This window comes from Heterocephalus glaber, unplaced genomic scaffold, assembly GCF_053883595.1.
Source record: "Heterocephalus glaber isolate CG9 unplaced genomic scaffold, H.glaber_assembly_v1.0 deba00001497, whole genome shotgun sequence".
Lineage (NCBI taxonomy): Eukaryota > Metazoa > Chordata > Mammalia > Rodentia > Bathyergidae > Heterocephalus > Heterocephalus glaber.
The window spans coordinates 46,060,867-46,074,999 of NW_028258320.1; the positions used below are offsets into that span (position 1 = coordinate 46,060,867).

At 47.8% G+C, this 14,133-nt stretch overlaps 1 protein-coding gene across 2 annotated transcripts in view; it reads right to left on the reverse strand.

Annotated features, from left to right (window-relative positions):
* The window catches only part of Tll2 (tolloid like 2), a 132,267-nt gene that overhangs the window by 11,716 nt on the left and 106,418 nt on the right, over positions 1-14,133 (reverse strand). The window contains exons 11-17 of one of the 2 annotated variants that reach the window (XM_004838977.4): positions 13,899-14,015; positions 12,730-12,875; positions 11,919-12,114; positions 7,028-7,153; positions 6,230-6,390; positions 4,649-4,829; positions 1,378-1,503 (exon numbers count right to left, since the gene is read on the reverse strand). In XM_004838977.4, the coding sequence (XP_004839034.3) occupies positions 1,378-1,503; positions 4,649-4,829; positions 6,230-6,390; positions 7,028-7,153; positions 11,919-12,114; positions 12,730-12,875; positions 13,899-14,015 (1,053 nt within the window). The remainder of the gene's footprint in view (positions 1-1,377; positions 1,504-4,648; positions 4,830-6,229; positions 6,391-7,027; positions 7,154-11,918; positions 12,115-12,729; positions 12,876-13,898; positions 14,016-14,133) is intronic. The other variant, XM_087185044.1, reaches the window with a different exon arrangement.

Sequence of the window (14,133 nt, forward strand, 5' to 3'; positions counted from 1 at the left end):
TTGTTTCCATTTTTTCCTTTTCTCATATTTTTTCTTTTCCCTTCTTTCCTTTCCCTTTCCCCTCCCACTTCCCTTACTCCTTTAGACTTTTTCTTCCTATTACACAATATCAATTATACATTTTGACCCTTATTTACACTTTTAGTTTTCCACACCAGAGAAACTATTTGGTATTTACACATATGTGTCCTATTGATTTCTTTAAGAGTATGGTCTCAATGTGCCTCCATTTAGCTATAAATGTCTCTAGTTTCTCATTCTTTTTTTTTTTTAAGACAGGGTCTCACTAAGTAGTTCAGGCTGGACTTTAACTCACTACGGAGCCCAAGCTGGCCTCAAACTCATGGCAATCCTCCTGCCTCAGCCTCCCAAGTGCTGGAATTACAGGCATTCACCACAACACCCAGCCTTATACCTAGCATTTCTGACCAATATCTAGAATTTGTCTTCCTCCGTAAGAGCCCTGTGGCAAACATTTTACATGTATCCTCTCATTTAAGCCTTCTCATTTCCAAAGAAGAAAATAGAAGAGGCTAATGGTCTTCACATCTTCCTTCACCCTCAACTTCCTTTGTGGGGCTCCTGGCAAAGCCAAGGCCCAGAGACCTGTGTTCATCACAGATGCACGAACTTCCTTCACTGGGTAGGGTAAGAGCAGAGCGAAGGTTTTTCCCAGAGTGACTGGACATTCAAAGCCATCTGGCCTTGAAGAACTCCCAGCACTGAATGGAGCACAAAGCAGAAGTTTTTTCCCCATCCCACTTCACTACTTCATGTGGTAAATAACATTATTACATAGGTAGTTAGGGGCTGGTATTTATTGATATCTGTGTAATATGTATCAAACTGTCTGAAATACTTCCTAAGCATTCTTTTCATCCTTACAAAAACTTTAAGAGGAAGTTATGGTTAACCCACTTTTTTTTGGTACCAGGAATCGAACTCAGGACTTTGCACTTGCAAGGCAAGCACCGACACCACTGAGCTAAATCCCCAGCCTGGTTAGCCCATTTTTAATGGAAGAAGAAACAGGCTCGAAGAGGTTATATAACTTCCTCAAGGTTAAGTAACAGCTAATGAGTGGCAATGCCAGGATTCAGGCCTAGGCAGTCTGAATCTGAAGCCTACAGATTTAACCACTCTGCAATAATCACTTAACTTGTAGCACCTGAGGCCCCATGTGGCTCCTGATAGTCCAAGCCAACTGGGAGGTGCTGTCCAGCAAGAGAGCCACAAGAAGTTGCCAGAGAAGGGCAGACATTGAGCCTAAGCTCAGGGCTCTGAGCTCCACGGGTGTGGCAGGCTTTCTAGCATACTGCCACCCTCTGCCCACACCCTCTCGTGAAGCCAGTCTAAGGCCATGTGGGTAGCACTCACCCTCCTTGCAGTCATGCGCGTTGTCATGGAGCCGGTAGCCATTCAGGCACTGGCAGAGGTAGCTTCCAAATGTGTTGACACACTCATGCTGGCAGCCGCCATTATCCTTGGCACATTCATCCTTGTCTGGGGAGATCAAGGGACTCTCCTGAGGAACTGCCAACTTGGGAATGTCCCCCATGCTCAGAAACCCAAAAAGTAGCCTCCTCCAGGAAGCCTTCCTGATTGCCCAATCCCCTTATTGTGGCAGATTTATTGGATCTTACTTGGCATATGTTGAGTTCTCCATGCCCCCAAAGCACTTTAATGTACTGTACATTCTCTGCCCTTCTCCCTTCTAACACCAAGGCATACCCTGAAGGACACCAATATTAATAGCAATAGTAACAATTAAAAAATAACTGCCAGAATTTACTATGGAATGGATACATTATCTAAGCTAATTCTGAACTTTAGGAAAATATTTTGCATCCATCCTCTTATTTAATCTGTACCCATTTTCCAGGTAAAGAAACTGAAGTTGAGACAGCTAATGTGCTCGGAGTCACTCAGCAAGTGGCCTGTGTGACAGGCCTGGAGGTCTAAGTTCACACTCCAGACTGCTCACCACCTCCTGCATGTGAACAGGTAAATGTTTGCACCATAGACCAGGAGGTAAGTGCCTCCCTGCCTATCACTTCTAGCTGTTGTGACCTTGGGTGGCACCTACCTCTGTGCCTCAGTTGCCTCACAGGTAAAATGGAGCCAGTAATGGTGTCCTTACCTCAGAGGTTGTTGGAGAAGAAAATACACTGGAACAGGGAAAGCACTTGGGACAGTGTGAGCCCACAAGCAGTGGTGGCTTTTATGATTATTACCATGTGTGAGCTCTAGCATTGGCTTCTGTTACCCTGTGGTTCCCGGGCTCCAGCCAGAGTGACATGTGGCCCTCTCCTAAGCCCAGTTCTTCCTCCAATAACCAAGGATTGGTCTCCCTTTCTTCTCCCACCAAATGACCCTCACACACACACCGCAAATGATTTCAGGGGTCAGTCATGTTCCCCTCCCTCTCTCTACCCTCTCATCCACTGTGGTTAATGTCACTGAACACTTTGCATTTTAGCTGTGCCCTCTTATTTCATGGAGACAACTCAGAACCCTTGGAATCCAGAACATCCAACACTCCACAATAGAAGCTACTCCTCTTCTCCCTGCTTGCTTCTACAGAAGATGGGCAGGTCTTCACTTACTTGGACCTAGTTCCTCTGTCCTTGGATTCTATGTGCAAGCAGGGAACTCTGAAGGCCTTGCAATCCCTCCTCCCAGGTGGGCCCTGACCCATCCTGCCCCTCTGGTCCTCCTACCTCCATACTGACTGGCATGGTTTGGTCAGATGATGTTTTTTAGGCCATCCCTGCCCAGCAACCTACAGAAGGACCCATTTCTTGTCACATCAGGCCCTAACTCTTTAGACAGCATTAAGGCTGTTAATGACCCAGTCTCATCCAACTGGGCTCACTGGATACCCTTTGGTTGCCAGCATGGGCCTTGACTGGTCTCAACTCAGTGTCTGTGCTTGGTTAAGATGTTGAACCCAAGCCACACTGCCTCTTCTTCTTGGAACCTTGATTACCACTTTTTTTATTACCACCATCCTATTTCTACCTCAGGCCCTCCCATCCCTTAGGACCTGGCCCAGACCACCATGCAACCTGCAAAAAAAAAACCTTTACCCCCTGCTCCAGGCAACCAGGAGCTTCCCTGTTCTCCAAACATCAACCCTGGTCACACTGGCCTACCCTACCATGTCCCAAACTGGCACTTTGCAGGGTGAGTCTCCCTGGCTTCCCTAGCCAGAATATAAGCTTATCTAGTGCTAGGTCACATTTCTGGCAACCTCCCTGAGCCTAGCACTGTGCTGTGCCCACAGCAGACACTCAAAGGACGACCTTCTCAAAGAGACAACCAAAAATGATCACAGAGACAGAATTCCAAGTACCTAGCAACAAATAATTGGCTTGCTTCTATGTTAAATGCTAAGAATATAAAAAGAATCAAACTACAGTTCCTGCTCTTAAACAGTTCATACTCCAGTATGATGCAATAAGCTATGTGATTTGTAGGGCCCAGTGCAAGATGAACATGGAGGTCCCTTGTCCACAAACTATTATGAGTTTCAGGATGACAATACCAAAGCCTTCACCCAACCTTGAATTCATACTCAATCTTTCTGAGTCTGGCCCTGTATGACTGCACAGGCTCCAGGCCCTGAAGATAAGAGCCCTAAGGGAAAGGAGGTGGGAGTGTTGTAGAAACCTTCGTAAACAAACAGTTAGTGTGCAGAAAGGGGTCAAAGATACAGAAAATGACACATGGGCTTTCCTAGTCTAAGTGAGGGTTTTGTAAGCGAGGAAGAAGAAAGGATGTCCCAGGGAGAGGGACCACCATGGGCTGTGGGTGGAGAGAATGGAGTGGGTTTAATGAGTGCAGGGTGATGGTACAAGAAGGCAGAGGGGGGATTATTGGTGATCAGAGTGTAGAGCACCTGGCAGAGGGTACACGGCTAGCAGAACAGGTGGGTAGGAACAGTGTCCAGCCTCAAATGCTGTATACTGGAAAATGGACTCTTTTCTACAGCTACCAGCTGGTCCTAATGGCTCATGGCCTTCAATTTGAGAACGAGGGTCCAACGTGCCACTGTAGGGAAGAAGCTGAATAGTGTTCCCCAAAATTGACATCCACCTGCAACCTCAGAATGTGACTTTTTTTGGAAATAAGGTCTTTGCCAAAATAGTTAGGGATCTTGAGATAAATCATCCTCGATTTAAAGTCAGCCTTAATTCCAGTGACTGGAATTCTTAGCAAAAAGAGGACACAGAGAAGAAAGCCATGTGAGGATGAAGGCAGTTAGGCAACCACAAGCCAAGAAATTGCAAGGCTTCCTGAGAGTCACCAAAGCCGGGAAGAGGTAGGGAAGGATTCTTCCTGAGAGCATTCAGAGGGAGCCTGGGCCTCCAGTCCTTGATTTCACACTTCTAGCTCCCAGAACTATAAGAAAATAAAATTCTGTTGTTTGAAGCTACCCAGCATGTGGTAATTTATTATGTCAGCTCTAGGAAACTAATGTAGCCATCAATTAAAAAAAAACCCTTGGTCTAAGCATGCCACTGCCAAGGCAGGCGTACTAGGAGGGATGCGAGAGCAGACGGAGAGAAGGTAGCCAGGGATCCCAGAAAATGGGAGCCTGCAAGGCCATCTCATCCCCAGCTTCATGGCCTGTAAATCCACATACCTGAGAAGAAGTGGGCCCGGAAGCCACGTTTGGAGACAGTGTTGTCAGATTTGAACTCCACACGCATATTATTGCTCTGTGAGGTGATGACCTCAGGCGTCTCAGAACCACAGAATTTGCCATGCAGCCTGGCATCAGGGGATAGGCCACTGCGCACCTCCACAAAGTCATACTTACAGACCTGCAAGGGAACGAGGTAGAGAGCACATCCTCACCCCAGAGCTCCTTCTGAGAGCTGCACGCTCCATTTAGCTGGAGGGGGGTGTGCGCCCAGAGGGAGGGTCCTCTTGGCTCTCATTGTGTTGGTCATTAGGTAAGTTGTGGAGAGCCCAAGTGCCTGCCACTGCCTGGAGCAAGAGGTTAGGGCTCCAAAGCCTGTGTTCCTCTCACTTGGAAGCATGGCTTCTCCTTACTTTCTGCATTAGATTTCCACATGATATTTTGCTTAAAGAAAGGGCCCCTACTGCTGGAAGAAGGAGGAGGAGAGGAGCCAGAGAGAGCAGCAAGGTGGGGAAGAAGGGAGGGAGAAAACCTTTGCAAACCACTTCTTAACCCAACTCCATCATCCAGAGAAATTAAAGCTCAGAAGGAGAAATACATTCACAGCTCAGACATGGTAGAGTCAGAACTGGCAACCATATTGCCTGCTGTAGCAGTGATTTCTCTCAGAAAGAATTTCGCTGCTAAATGGTGTAATCAGTTCCTCTTAGGGTTTCCATGCAGTGTTCAGTTTGGGGTGAGTCCCTCACTGGCACTGGAGTCACAATGCATCAGAGCCATGGGTGACAGCATTTCTTCTAAGTTTCCTGAAGGGCTGAATGGTCGGATGAGACCCAGGCCAGTGCTGTTTTTAAGGTGAGAATGTCTTTGCAGCTGTGGCAAAGAAGAGGGGAGCATGGAGAAGTGCCTGTCTATTTTAAGGGGGGTCCTCCTACCCCAGGTGCAGATAGAGGCCACTTGTGACTAGCGGTCTGGCTAGAAGGTGCTACCTGAGCCTGTCTGACTTGGTCACCCATGACCACTCCCAAGACAGGAGCAGATTGTCTTTAGCACCCTTCTCTCTAGCTGGTCCCTAGCTCCTCCTTCCCCTCAGCTGGACACTATCCCCAAGACTCACACTCCAGGGTTCAGATCTATCCTGCCTCTACCCAACACCTGCCCCCCTCATTCTTTTTTGTTTGTTTGTTTGTTTGTTTATTTGTTTTGAGACAGGGTTTTGGTATGTAGTTCAGGGTGGCCTTGAACTCACTATGTAGCCCAAGCTGGCCTTGAACTCAATGGCAATCCTTCTGCCTCAGCCTCCCGAGTGCTGAGATTACGGGCGTGTGGCACCACGCCTGGCACCCATCTCATTCTTATCCCAGTTTTCTTTGGATTTATCAATGGCAAGAGGGGCTGAGGTGCTCCACCTGCAGAAGGCACAAAGCTGAAGCTGCTGGATTAAACACTCCCCTAGATTCTGCCCAGCTAAGGTCCTGTGACTCTCTGAAAGTGGGAGTTCCAAACTAGCCCCCTCCCTCCCTGGTCCCCAGCTCTAGTCACTTCTCAACACAACCCCTATCAGTCAGAGTGCACACGTACCTCATTGCCTTCCAGTTCAAACACTTCAAACTGCAGGGAGATGCGGTACTGAATGGGGGCCACCACCTGCCAGACACAGTTCTTGTTTGTGGGATACTCCTTTGGCCACCCAGGGCTGGTGATGGTTCCGTTCAACTTGGTAATGAAACCACCACAGGCCACTACATAGGAGAAGCAGAAACAAGATTCATTTGATTTTAGTTCCAAGAGACTGCAATTTCCCCCCAAGCAGCAATAAGCCCTGCTGTTCTTTAATAATAATGAAAAAAATTTAGACAATCCAAACTGATTAATTGAGTGTCCCATTTTCTAGCCTAATTGTTTCAATTGAAGTTTTGGAAGGACAAAGTTGGGGGCAAATCTTTACTACTTTTCAAAATGACTGTGATGCATTTGATCTGTCACAGGAACTGGCCTGTGTGAGAAAGTGGATTCATGCAGGTGGGTGAGGCACACGGGAGCAAGGGAAAAAGGGACAGGCGAAATGGGTGGTCAGTAGAGTCCCATCAAAGTGCTCATAGCTTTTCTGTGCTTTTATTTCCTACCTTAAAAATCATTGTGAGTTTTACATGGTCCTGAAAGAAAATGAACTGTGTTCCAATTTCAGTTTCTAGGGTGAAGTGTGTGCAATTTTGGTGATTCACTCACATCCATGACTGTTATCAATCTGTGTCTCTCTCCAAGAGCTAGGTGGATCTTCTACCATATCCATCCACTGTTATTCCCAGGTAGCCAGCTGCCCGTCCCTGCCCCACTCCCCACACCTTGCCACTCCAGCTTGGTAGGTCCAGCACCAACCTTCACATGTCTTCTTGCCAGCAGCCAGCTCATAGCCAGGGTCACAAGCACACTTGTAGCTGCCGAGCGTGTTCACGCAGAGCTGCTCACATCCACCGTGGTCTGGCCAGGAGCACTCGTCCACCTCTGTTGCGGGGGAAAGCCAAGCTTGGTTAAATGGCCACACAGCTGCCTGGTCTCCCCAGCCCTTCCACGCCCCCAGGGGCTCCAGCTCATGCTCTCTAAGGACCAGAGTGACTCCTGGCGACTGCTTGCCAAGGAGTCACATGTCCACATTTCAAAAATAGCTGGCGGCAGCTATAGTGAAGTGTGGGATCCTGACAACACAAGAATACCTGGACAGCCAGAACAAGGCTACTTCCAAGGGCACTAGGCCTGCAGAATCAAACTCTAGAAGGCATCTGGTCAGCAGCGTGTATGGGTAATTGCAAAAAAACCTCACAAGGTTCTATCTGTACCTATGATATCATTCATTTCATTGCCTGGAATTGGGGATTTCTCCCTCATAAACACAGACCTTCTCAGAGCCATTCCATAAAGGTTACAGTGGGAGGACACATGTGTATTCTCTAAGCATAAGAAGCAGAGCCAGTCATGCAATACTATTACAGATATTCTTAAGAAGGGTGCAGTGGGAGACCTGAAAGCGTACAGAAAACACCAGGCTCTGTTCTGCACTGTTCCCAGGAGAAATTGCAGGGAGAGGCCAGGAAGTTGAGTTGGTGCAGAGGAGTAGGGGGTCTGTAGGACGCAGCACCAACAAGGGTCTAGTGATGCATTTGGGGCATGTAATAACAGCTAACAGAGTGCCATGAGTGTTGGTAGAAGAACGAAGGAGTCACAGGAGAATCCTCTGAACACATCAGCCCACACACAACTGAAGACAAGGAAAAAAACAGCGTTGGGCCTCTTCAAGATGAGCATTAGAAATAAAAAGGAAAATATTATTCTCCATTGCCAAGCCACAGTATATGCATAGCTGAAAGGAGGCATGTAGGGTGTGCCCTAGAGGAGTTGGTGAAGAGACAACTAAACATGGAGACATCTTTTTACAAAAAATCCAATCAAGGGAGAAAAAGGGGGAGTGGCACAGAAAGGAGAATACCATGTCAGAGCACCACATCAGAAACAGGGCAAGTATGTGGTTGCTCGCCAACTTGAAAGAACACATTGCCCATAAAATAAATCAGGACATCCCAGAGTTGTTAAACTCTGTTTAAAAAGATACCCAGCTGGGCCGGGGATGTAGCTCAGTGGCACTGTGCCTGCCTTGCAAGTGCAAGGTCCTGAGTTTGATCCCCAGTACCAGAAAGAAAAAAAGACACCCAGCTGTTTTGTCAACACAAGCAGAGATCCTTCCAGTAAGATTCCTGATAGGCTGCTCTTCAGATCCTGCCTGAAAACTTCCAAGGATAAGACTCTTGCTACTTTTTGAAGGTGTTTCTTGAGTTGTCTGATTTCCAACCTATTGGTCCTGAAAGAACACAACCTCTCCAACCATCAATCCTCCTTGATATTGCCCTTTTCCCATCTTTCTATTTATTATTTATTTATTTTCCTGTCTTTTTTGACTGTGATGCCCAAATTCCCCACCAACCTGGTTGCTCTTCACTGGGTAAAGGATGGCTTGTGACGACCCCATCATTTCCCATAGTGGATCGTAAACTGTGGTAATACTGAGAGTAAGGTGTTCGGAGAGTAGGGCTCAACAAATGCTTGAATGAATTGGCCATGAGGGGCAACTGGGTTTAGGAGAGATATTCTAGGCAGGGAGTTGGAAGCCTCAAATGAATGCAGTATTAAGTGTGCTGAAATAGTAAACAATCCTGCAATTATTTGTTTGTCTCCTTACAATATGTGAAGCACTGTCTTAGACATGGGCTATGTTTGGAAAGAGGAGAATAAATAATGAATCCCAGGCTTTAAAGTGAATCAGGTCTGGGTTGGATCCACCAGAGGGCCTTCCCCCATCAAATTGTGCGGGCTGCTGGTGATTTAACTTCCTTGAGCCTCCTTCCTTTCTTAAAATGAGAAGAATGATCCTTTTAGTGGTGACAGAAAATGATGCCTGTGAAGTACCCAGCATATAGTCAGTGCACAGCGACCATCACTATAGAAAACCATGGAGTGAATTCTGAATTCCCAGAGGGTAAAGAGACATGATGACGGGGGGAGTGGAAGGACAGCATTGCCTGGGCCCTCCTAACTCAGGTGAGAGAAAGCAGTGCAGTCTTGAGGAGGGGAGAGAGACAGGAAAGAAACTTCAAGGATGGGTCAGTAAAGGAAGACCAGAGGAATGAGAGGGACACACAGCAGATTCAAGAATTTGGCTGGTGGGCAGAGGGAAACTAAGCACAGAGCCTATCAGAAAGGATGAAGACTGGGCCGGGGATTTAGCTCAATGGTGCCACCATCTGCCTTGCAAGCGCAAAGTACTGAGTTCAATCCCCGGTACCAAATTAAAGAAGAAGAAAAAAGAAAGGATGAAGACAAAGACAGGGCCAGGGGGAGTCTCTGATGCCAGTGACGCAGTTGCTATGGCAGGACACATAGGCAAGAAAAAGAGGACCACATCTTCTCGGTATCATCTTAGGCAAGTGGAAAGAGAACAGAGGAATGGACTTAAGCCTAAAGCAAAGGGCATATGATTCCTCTAGAGCCTAGAAGGATAAGGTGTTGACTCAACAAGGTGGATAAAAGGTAGGCTTTGCAAGAGCAGCAGAATACATGGCCATTTGCAACTATGCTCCAATGCAGACAGATGATGTGCAACTGTGTCAGAGGTGCCACTCTCAGTGGGAGCCCAGCTGTCTGCAGCACTTCCATGCTGCTCTGAAGTAGCAGCTGCTCCCTGCCCACTGGCTCATGCTTGTTCTGGACTCCAGTAGCCAAGGCCAAACCCTCTAGAAAGATCTGGGAGAATATGAGGGGTGAAGAGGCTGGAATCAGAGTTCAGCTTAGCATAGCAGGAGCTCTGACTTCTTTTCATCCTCCAGGTGGTATTGGGAAAAGAAGGGGTCATTCTGGGGGTGAGTAATGAAATCCCTATGCAGGATCCCAAACCTGTTTCAGAAAGGTTAAGAGAAGACAAAGTACATCTCTAGGCCTTTGAAGAAATATGCTTAAACATAGTGGGCCATCACACTGGGGCAGTGGAATGTAGGGATCAAGGTGGAGTCCTCACATTTTCGTGTAGGGAGTGTGGGACTGGAATGGCTCACCCAATGCTTGAATGCCACTTCCATCCTCCAAAAGTAACCAGAAGGGCAAGATGTTCTGCCTGTTGCCCACCCAATGAGCTGTGAGAGGGGCTGCCATCTGGCACCAGGAGAGGGATGCTGAGGCCAACTGGCACCCTGGCCAATGGCATGAGCCAGCTGGGGCCTGGGCAAAGCATACTGCCAACTGGCACCAAGGCAAGAGATTCTTTGGCTCACTCCCACTCTGCCATAGGCCTAGAATATGCTTCCATGTTCTGCCACAGGGGACATCCTGACATAGGAGCCTGAGCATTTGCATTGTGCTCACAGGACTCTTACTGCTGGCCTCGCTGGAACAAGGCTCAGCATCCAGGATGCCTCAAAAAGAAAAAAAATAATAATCCCACTTCTTGTTTGGCACTTGTCAACTTCCAAAGTGCCCCTGAGGCTGTCATTTCACTGGGGCTTCACAACAACTGGTAGAGAACAAGGGCAAATTTCCTTCTCATACTCTACAGAGTGGGAAACTGAGGCTTCAATAAGGATACATGCCTGCCTGCCTGGGTGGCACGGCCTGAAATAGATTCATCTGACATCTAGTCCCTTCATGTAGGACCTAGTAGAAGGGTCTGAAAAGGATACAGAAGGGAGACAGAAAGTGAGGTCAGAGACCAGGATTTCTGGGCTGACATAGCCAGTTCTAGGAGAGATGGGAAGGGAGGGAAGCACCCTGCCAAAGGCAGACATGGGTAGCTGGGAAGCTGACAAAGTTGCAGCACTAATTAAGGAGGCTTAGCTGCAGAGAACAGGCCCTCTCCTCCAAGGCCTGCCAGTGTGCCACTGGATGGCAGATCGAAATTCATGGGATCACAGCCATGCTCCCCTCTCAGGGTGTAGTCTGCAGGACTTCCCAGAGCAGAGAAGGAAGACCTGCCATTCCAAGGCGGCTTGGAAGCCCACTCTGGGGTCAAGAACGTTGGGCCTGACTGTGTGGTCCTAGTCTGGTTCCATCAAGACCCTACGGGGCAGCAGGTCCTCAAGGCAACATGGAAGGTTGTTCCCAGAGTACACCCCTCACTCTCCTCAGCCCCACTTCTCTGGGGATAGGCACAGAGGCTGGGGCTGTTGCCTCTCCAGTCCACACCAAGGAATGTAAGACAGTGCTATAGGGTGTGGGCTCTGGAGTCAGACTGGGTTGGATTCTCAACCTGCCACGTAGCTGTCTGAGTGATCCTGAGCAGCCCATCCCATTGTTGATCAAATGTGACCAAACCTAACTCAAAGCGCTATTTGGAGAATTAAATGGCCAGGTAAATCATGTACCTTACACAGGTTCTAGCACACGGTAAGTCCTCAATTAATGATAGCTGCTATATAAATATGTGTTGTTATCAATGCTCAGCTTCACTACAGTGTAGTTTGACCTTGTAAACTACAAGGAAATTGCTAAATCTAATTTCCAAGTCCAGAATAGTCTGTTCTGCAGAAAGCAAGGCTGAGCCTTCTCCTGCCTGAGACCACTTGGGAACTCCAGGGGGGGCCCTGCATACAGCTCTGAAATGGGTCACTGCCTCCTCCTTGCAGGGAGTCTTATCTAGTGCCAAGGCTCCATATGGATTTTGTGATTCTTAAACTGAGAGAGCAATATTTCTTCCTGTGACTAAAAGTGGAAACAAATTGCTAATTCATACCCTTGAAAAAATTGGCCGCAAAGCCTGATTTGTTGATGGAGCCATCAGACACAAACTTCATCCACAGTCTGTTTGAGCTGGATTTCACATCCTTTGGCTTCTCATAGCCACAGAAGTGACCGATCAGGGTGCTCTCTTCTGTGGGGCCATCACGAATTTCCAGGTAATCGTATGAGCAGCTGTCATGCCTTTCAATCTAAAGAGAGAAACAGAGGCCACTTAGTAAACATCAGATGGTTCATCTTCAAGGTTTTTTATTTTAAAATGGAACCTAAATATCATCCTCAAAACCTAACCAGGCCGAGTGTGTCCTGAGTTTCTCCAAGCCTTGTTGCAGAACTCAAGGGTGAATCAAAGAGAAGTAGGGAAGAACAATTCTACAAGACTTCCTTGGATTCTAGGATAGCTTTTGGGGAATGGGGTGAAACGGTCTCACTATGTAATTCAGGCTGGCCTTGAAATTACTATGTAGCTCAGGCTAGCCTTGATCTCACTGAGATCTTCCTGTCTCAGCCGCCTGAGTGCTGGAATTATAGGTGTGTGCCACCATGCCCAGCTCAGGCTAGCTTTTCACTTCCACTGCTCTCTCACCCTTTCCAGTACCTTTTCAAAAAGAGGTGAACCATATTTCAAAGGCTGCAAGAAGTTTGATATAAGATGTCCAGGCACAACTCACCATGGGCTTAATATTTAACATGGTCTCTTAGGTTCCTGTTTTCAACCCAAAAATTGGAAACCCATATTTACAGAGTGGAGGATAACAAGCAAATTTGTCACTTGCATCTTTAGGAAGACATCCAGCTGGGCTCACCTCAAATGCTTGGAAGGTGAGTCCCACATGAAACCCATCTGACACCGTGATCCTCCACACACATTCCTTGGAAGGCCTGTAGTCATCTGGGTAGTTGGGAGATTGGATCTGGCCAGCATCTTTGTTAATGTCTCCCCCACAGGTAGCTTTAGAAAAAGCACAGGAGAAAGGGAGTTCCAGGTCAGAGGAAGATGGGTGCCACTTTTCACCAATAGGTGGCTCCACTCACCAACATTTTCATCTCCAACAAAGACTAGCTCAGACAGGCGCAAAATGCATGTTTTCTACTCTGAATTTTTTCATATACAGAAAATAACCATGCAGCACCTTCACTGTGCATCAGAATCACCTGGGAAACTGCTCCAACCGTAAGAACCTGGGCCACACCCCAGGGGCTCCCATTCAGGTGAGGGGGAGCACAGAGCAGCAGAGTTCCCCGAGTGACTCTAATGTACAAGGTGAGGATGGCTGCTACTTAAAGATACACATGGGTGTGCACACACACCTTCATCCACACACACAGCCTTTTACAAAAACTAAACTTGTCCTCTCCAATTACAATAATTTGAGGCCAAACGGGCCCTTAATCATTTTTTTAATGTCTTATTTTTGAGGGAGTGGGATGGGATGGGAAGGGGAGTGAGCCAGAGAAGCTCAGCACACAAAACAAGTCAAAGTAGCATTGCCTGGGGCGGCTGCCCAGAGTCTGCTCAGCCCTCAGGGTGGCCTCACAGGCCCTTCTAGGAAATGCAGCTGGACCTTCCCTGATGTTGTCCAAAGTCTTCTTTTCATGAGTGAAACAGAGGCCCAATCAGGTCAACGCCTTTGCTTAGACTCATGCATTTCCAGAGGCCACTGCCATTTCCACAGGGTCTTGGACCCTTGACACCACCCTCACGTGGGGGCAGCCAATTCCCCAGCTGGACAGGAAGGATCCAACGGGCTGGTGACAGGTAGATGACAGTTTCTGGTGTGAGCACAGCTGGCCTCTGCATTCTGAATGTGGAGGAAGTGGCTTGCAATCCTCAGCTGGCCCCTTGCAGCAATGGCCCCTACTCTAGGAGGCCTGGCAAACTGCCAAGCACTGGAGTGAAAGAGGGACAGCAAATGCATGGGAAAGACAGGCATATCAGCAGCTACCCAGGTGGCTTCTTCTATCATGAACAAACCTTCATACACTGCAAAGAAACCTTTGCCCAGGATGTTGCTGCTGCTGCGGAACTCCACCCAGAGCCGGCTGTCTGAGGAGATGAGGGGCTCGGGGACTTTATCACCACAAAATCTACCTGAAAGTAGAAAAGACAGTCAGGATGCCTAGGACAGCAAGAAGCATGACACTGACTGAGATAAAAATTGTGACTCTTCCAAGGTCTGAAGTGAGCAGTAACCCTCAATGACTGCTGC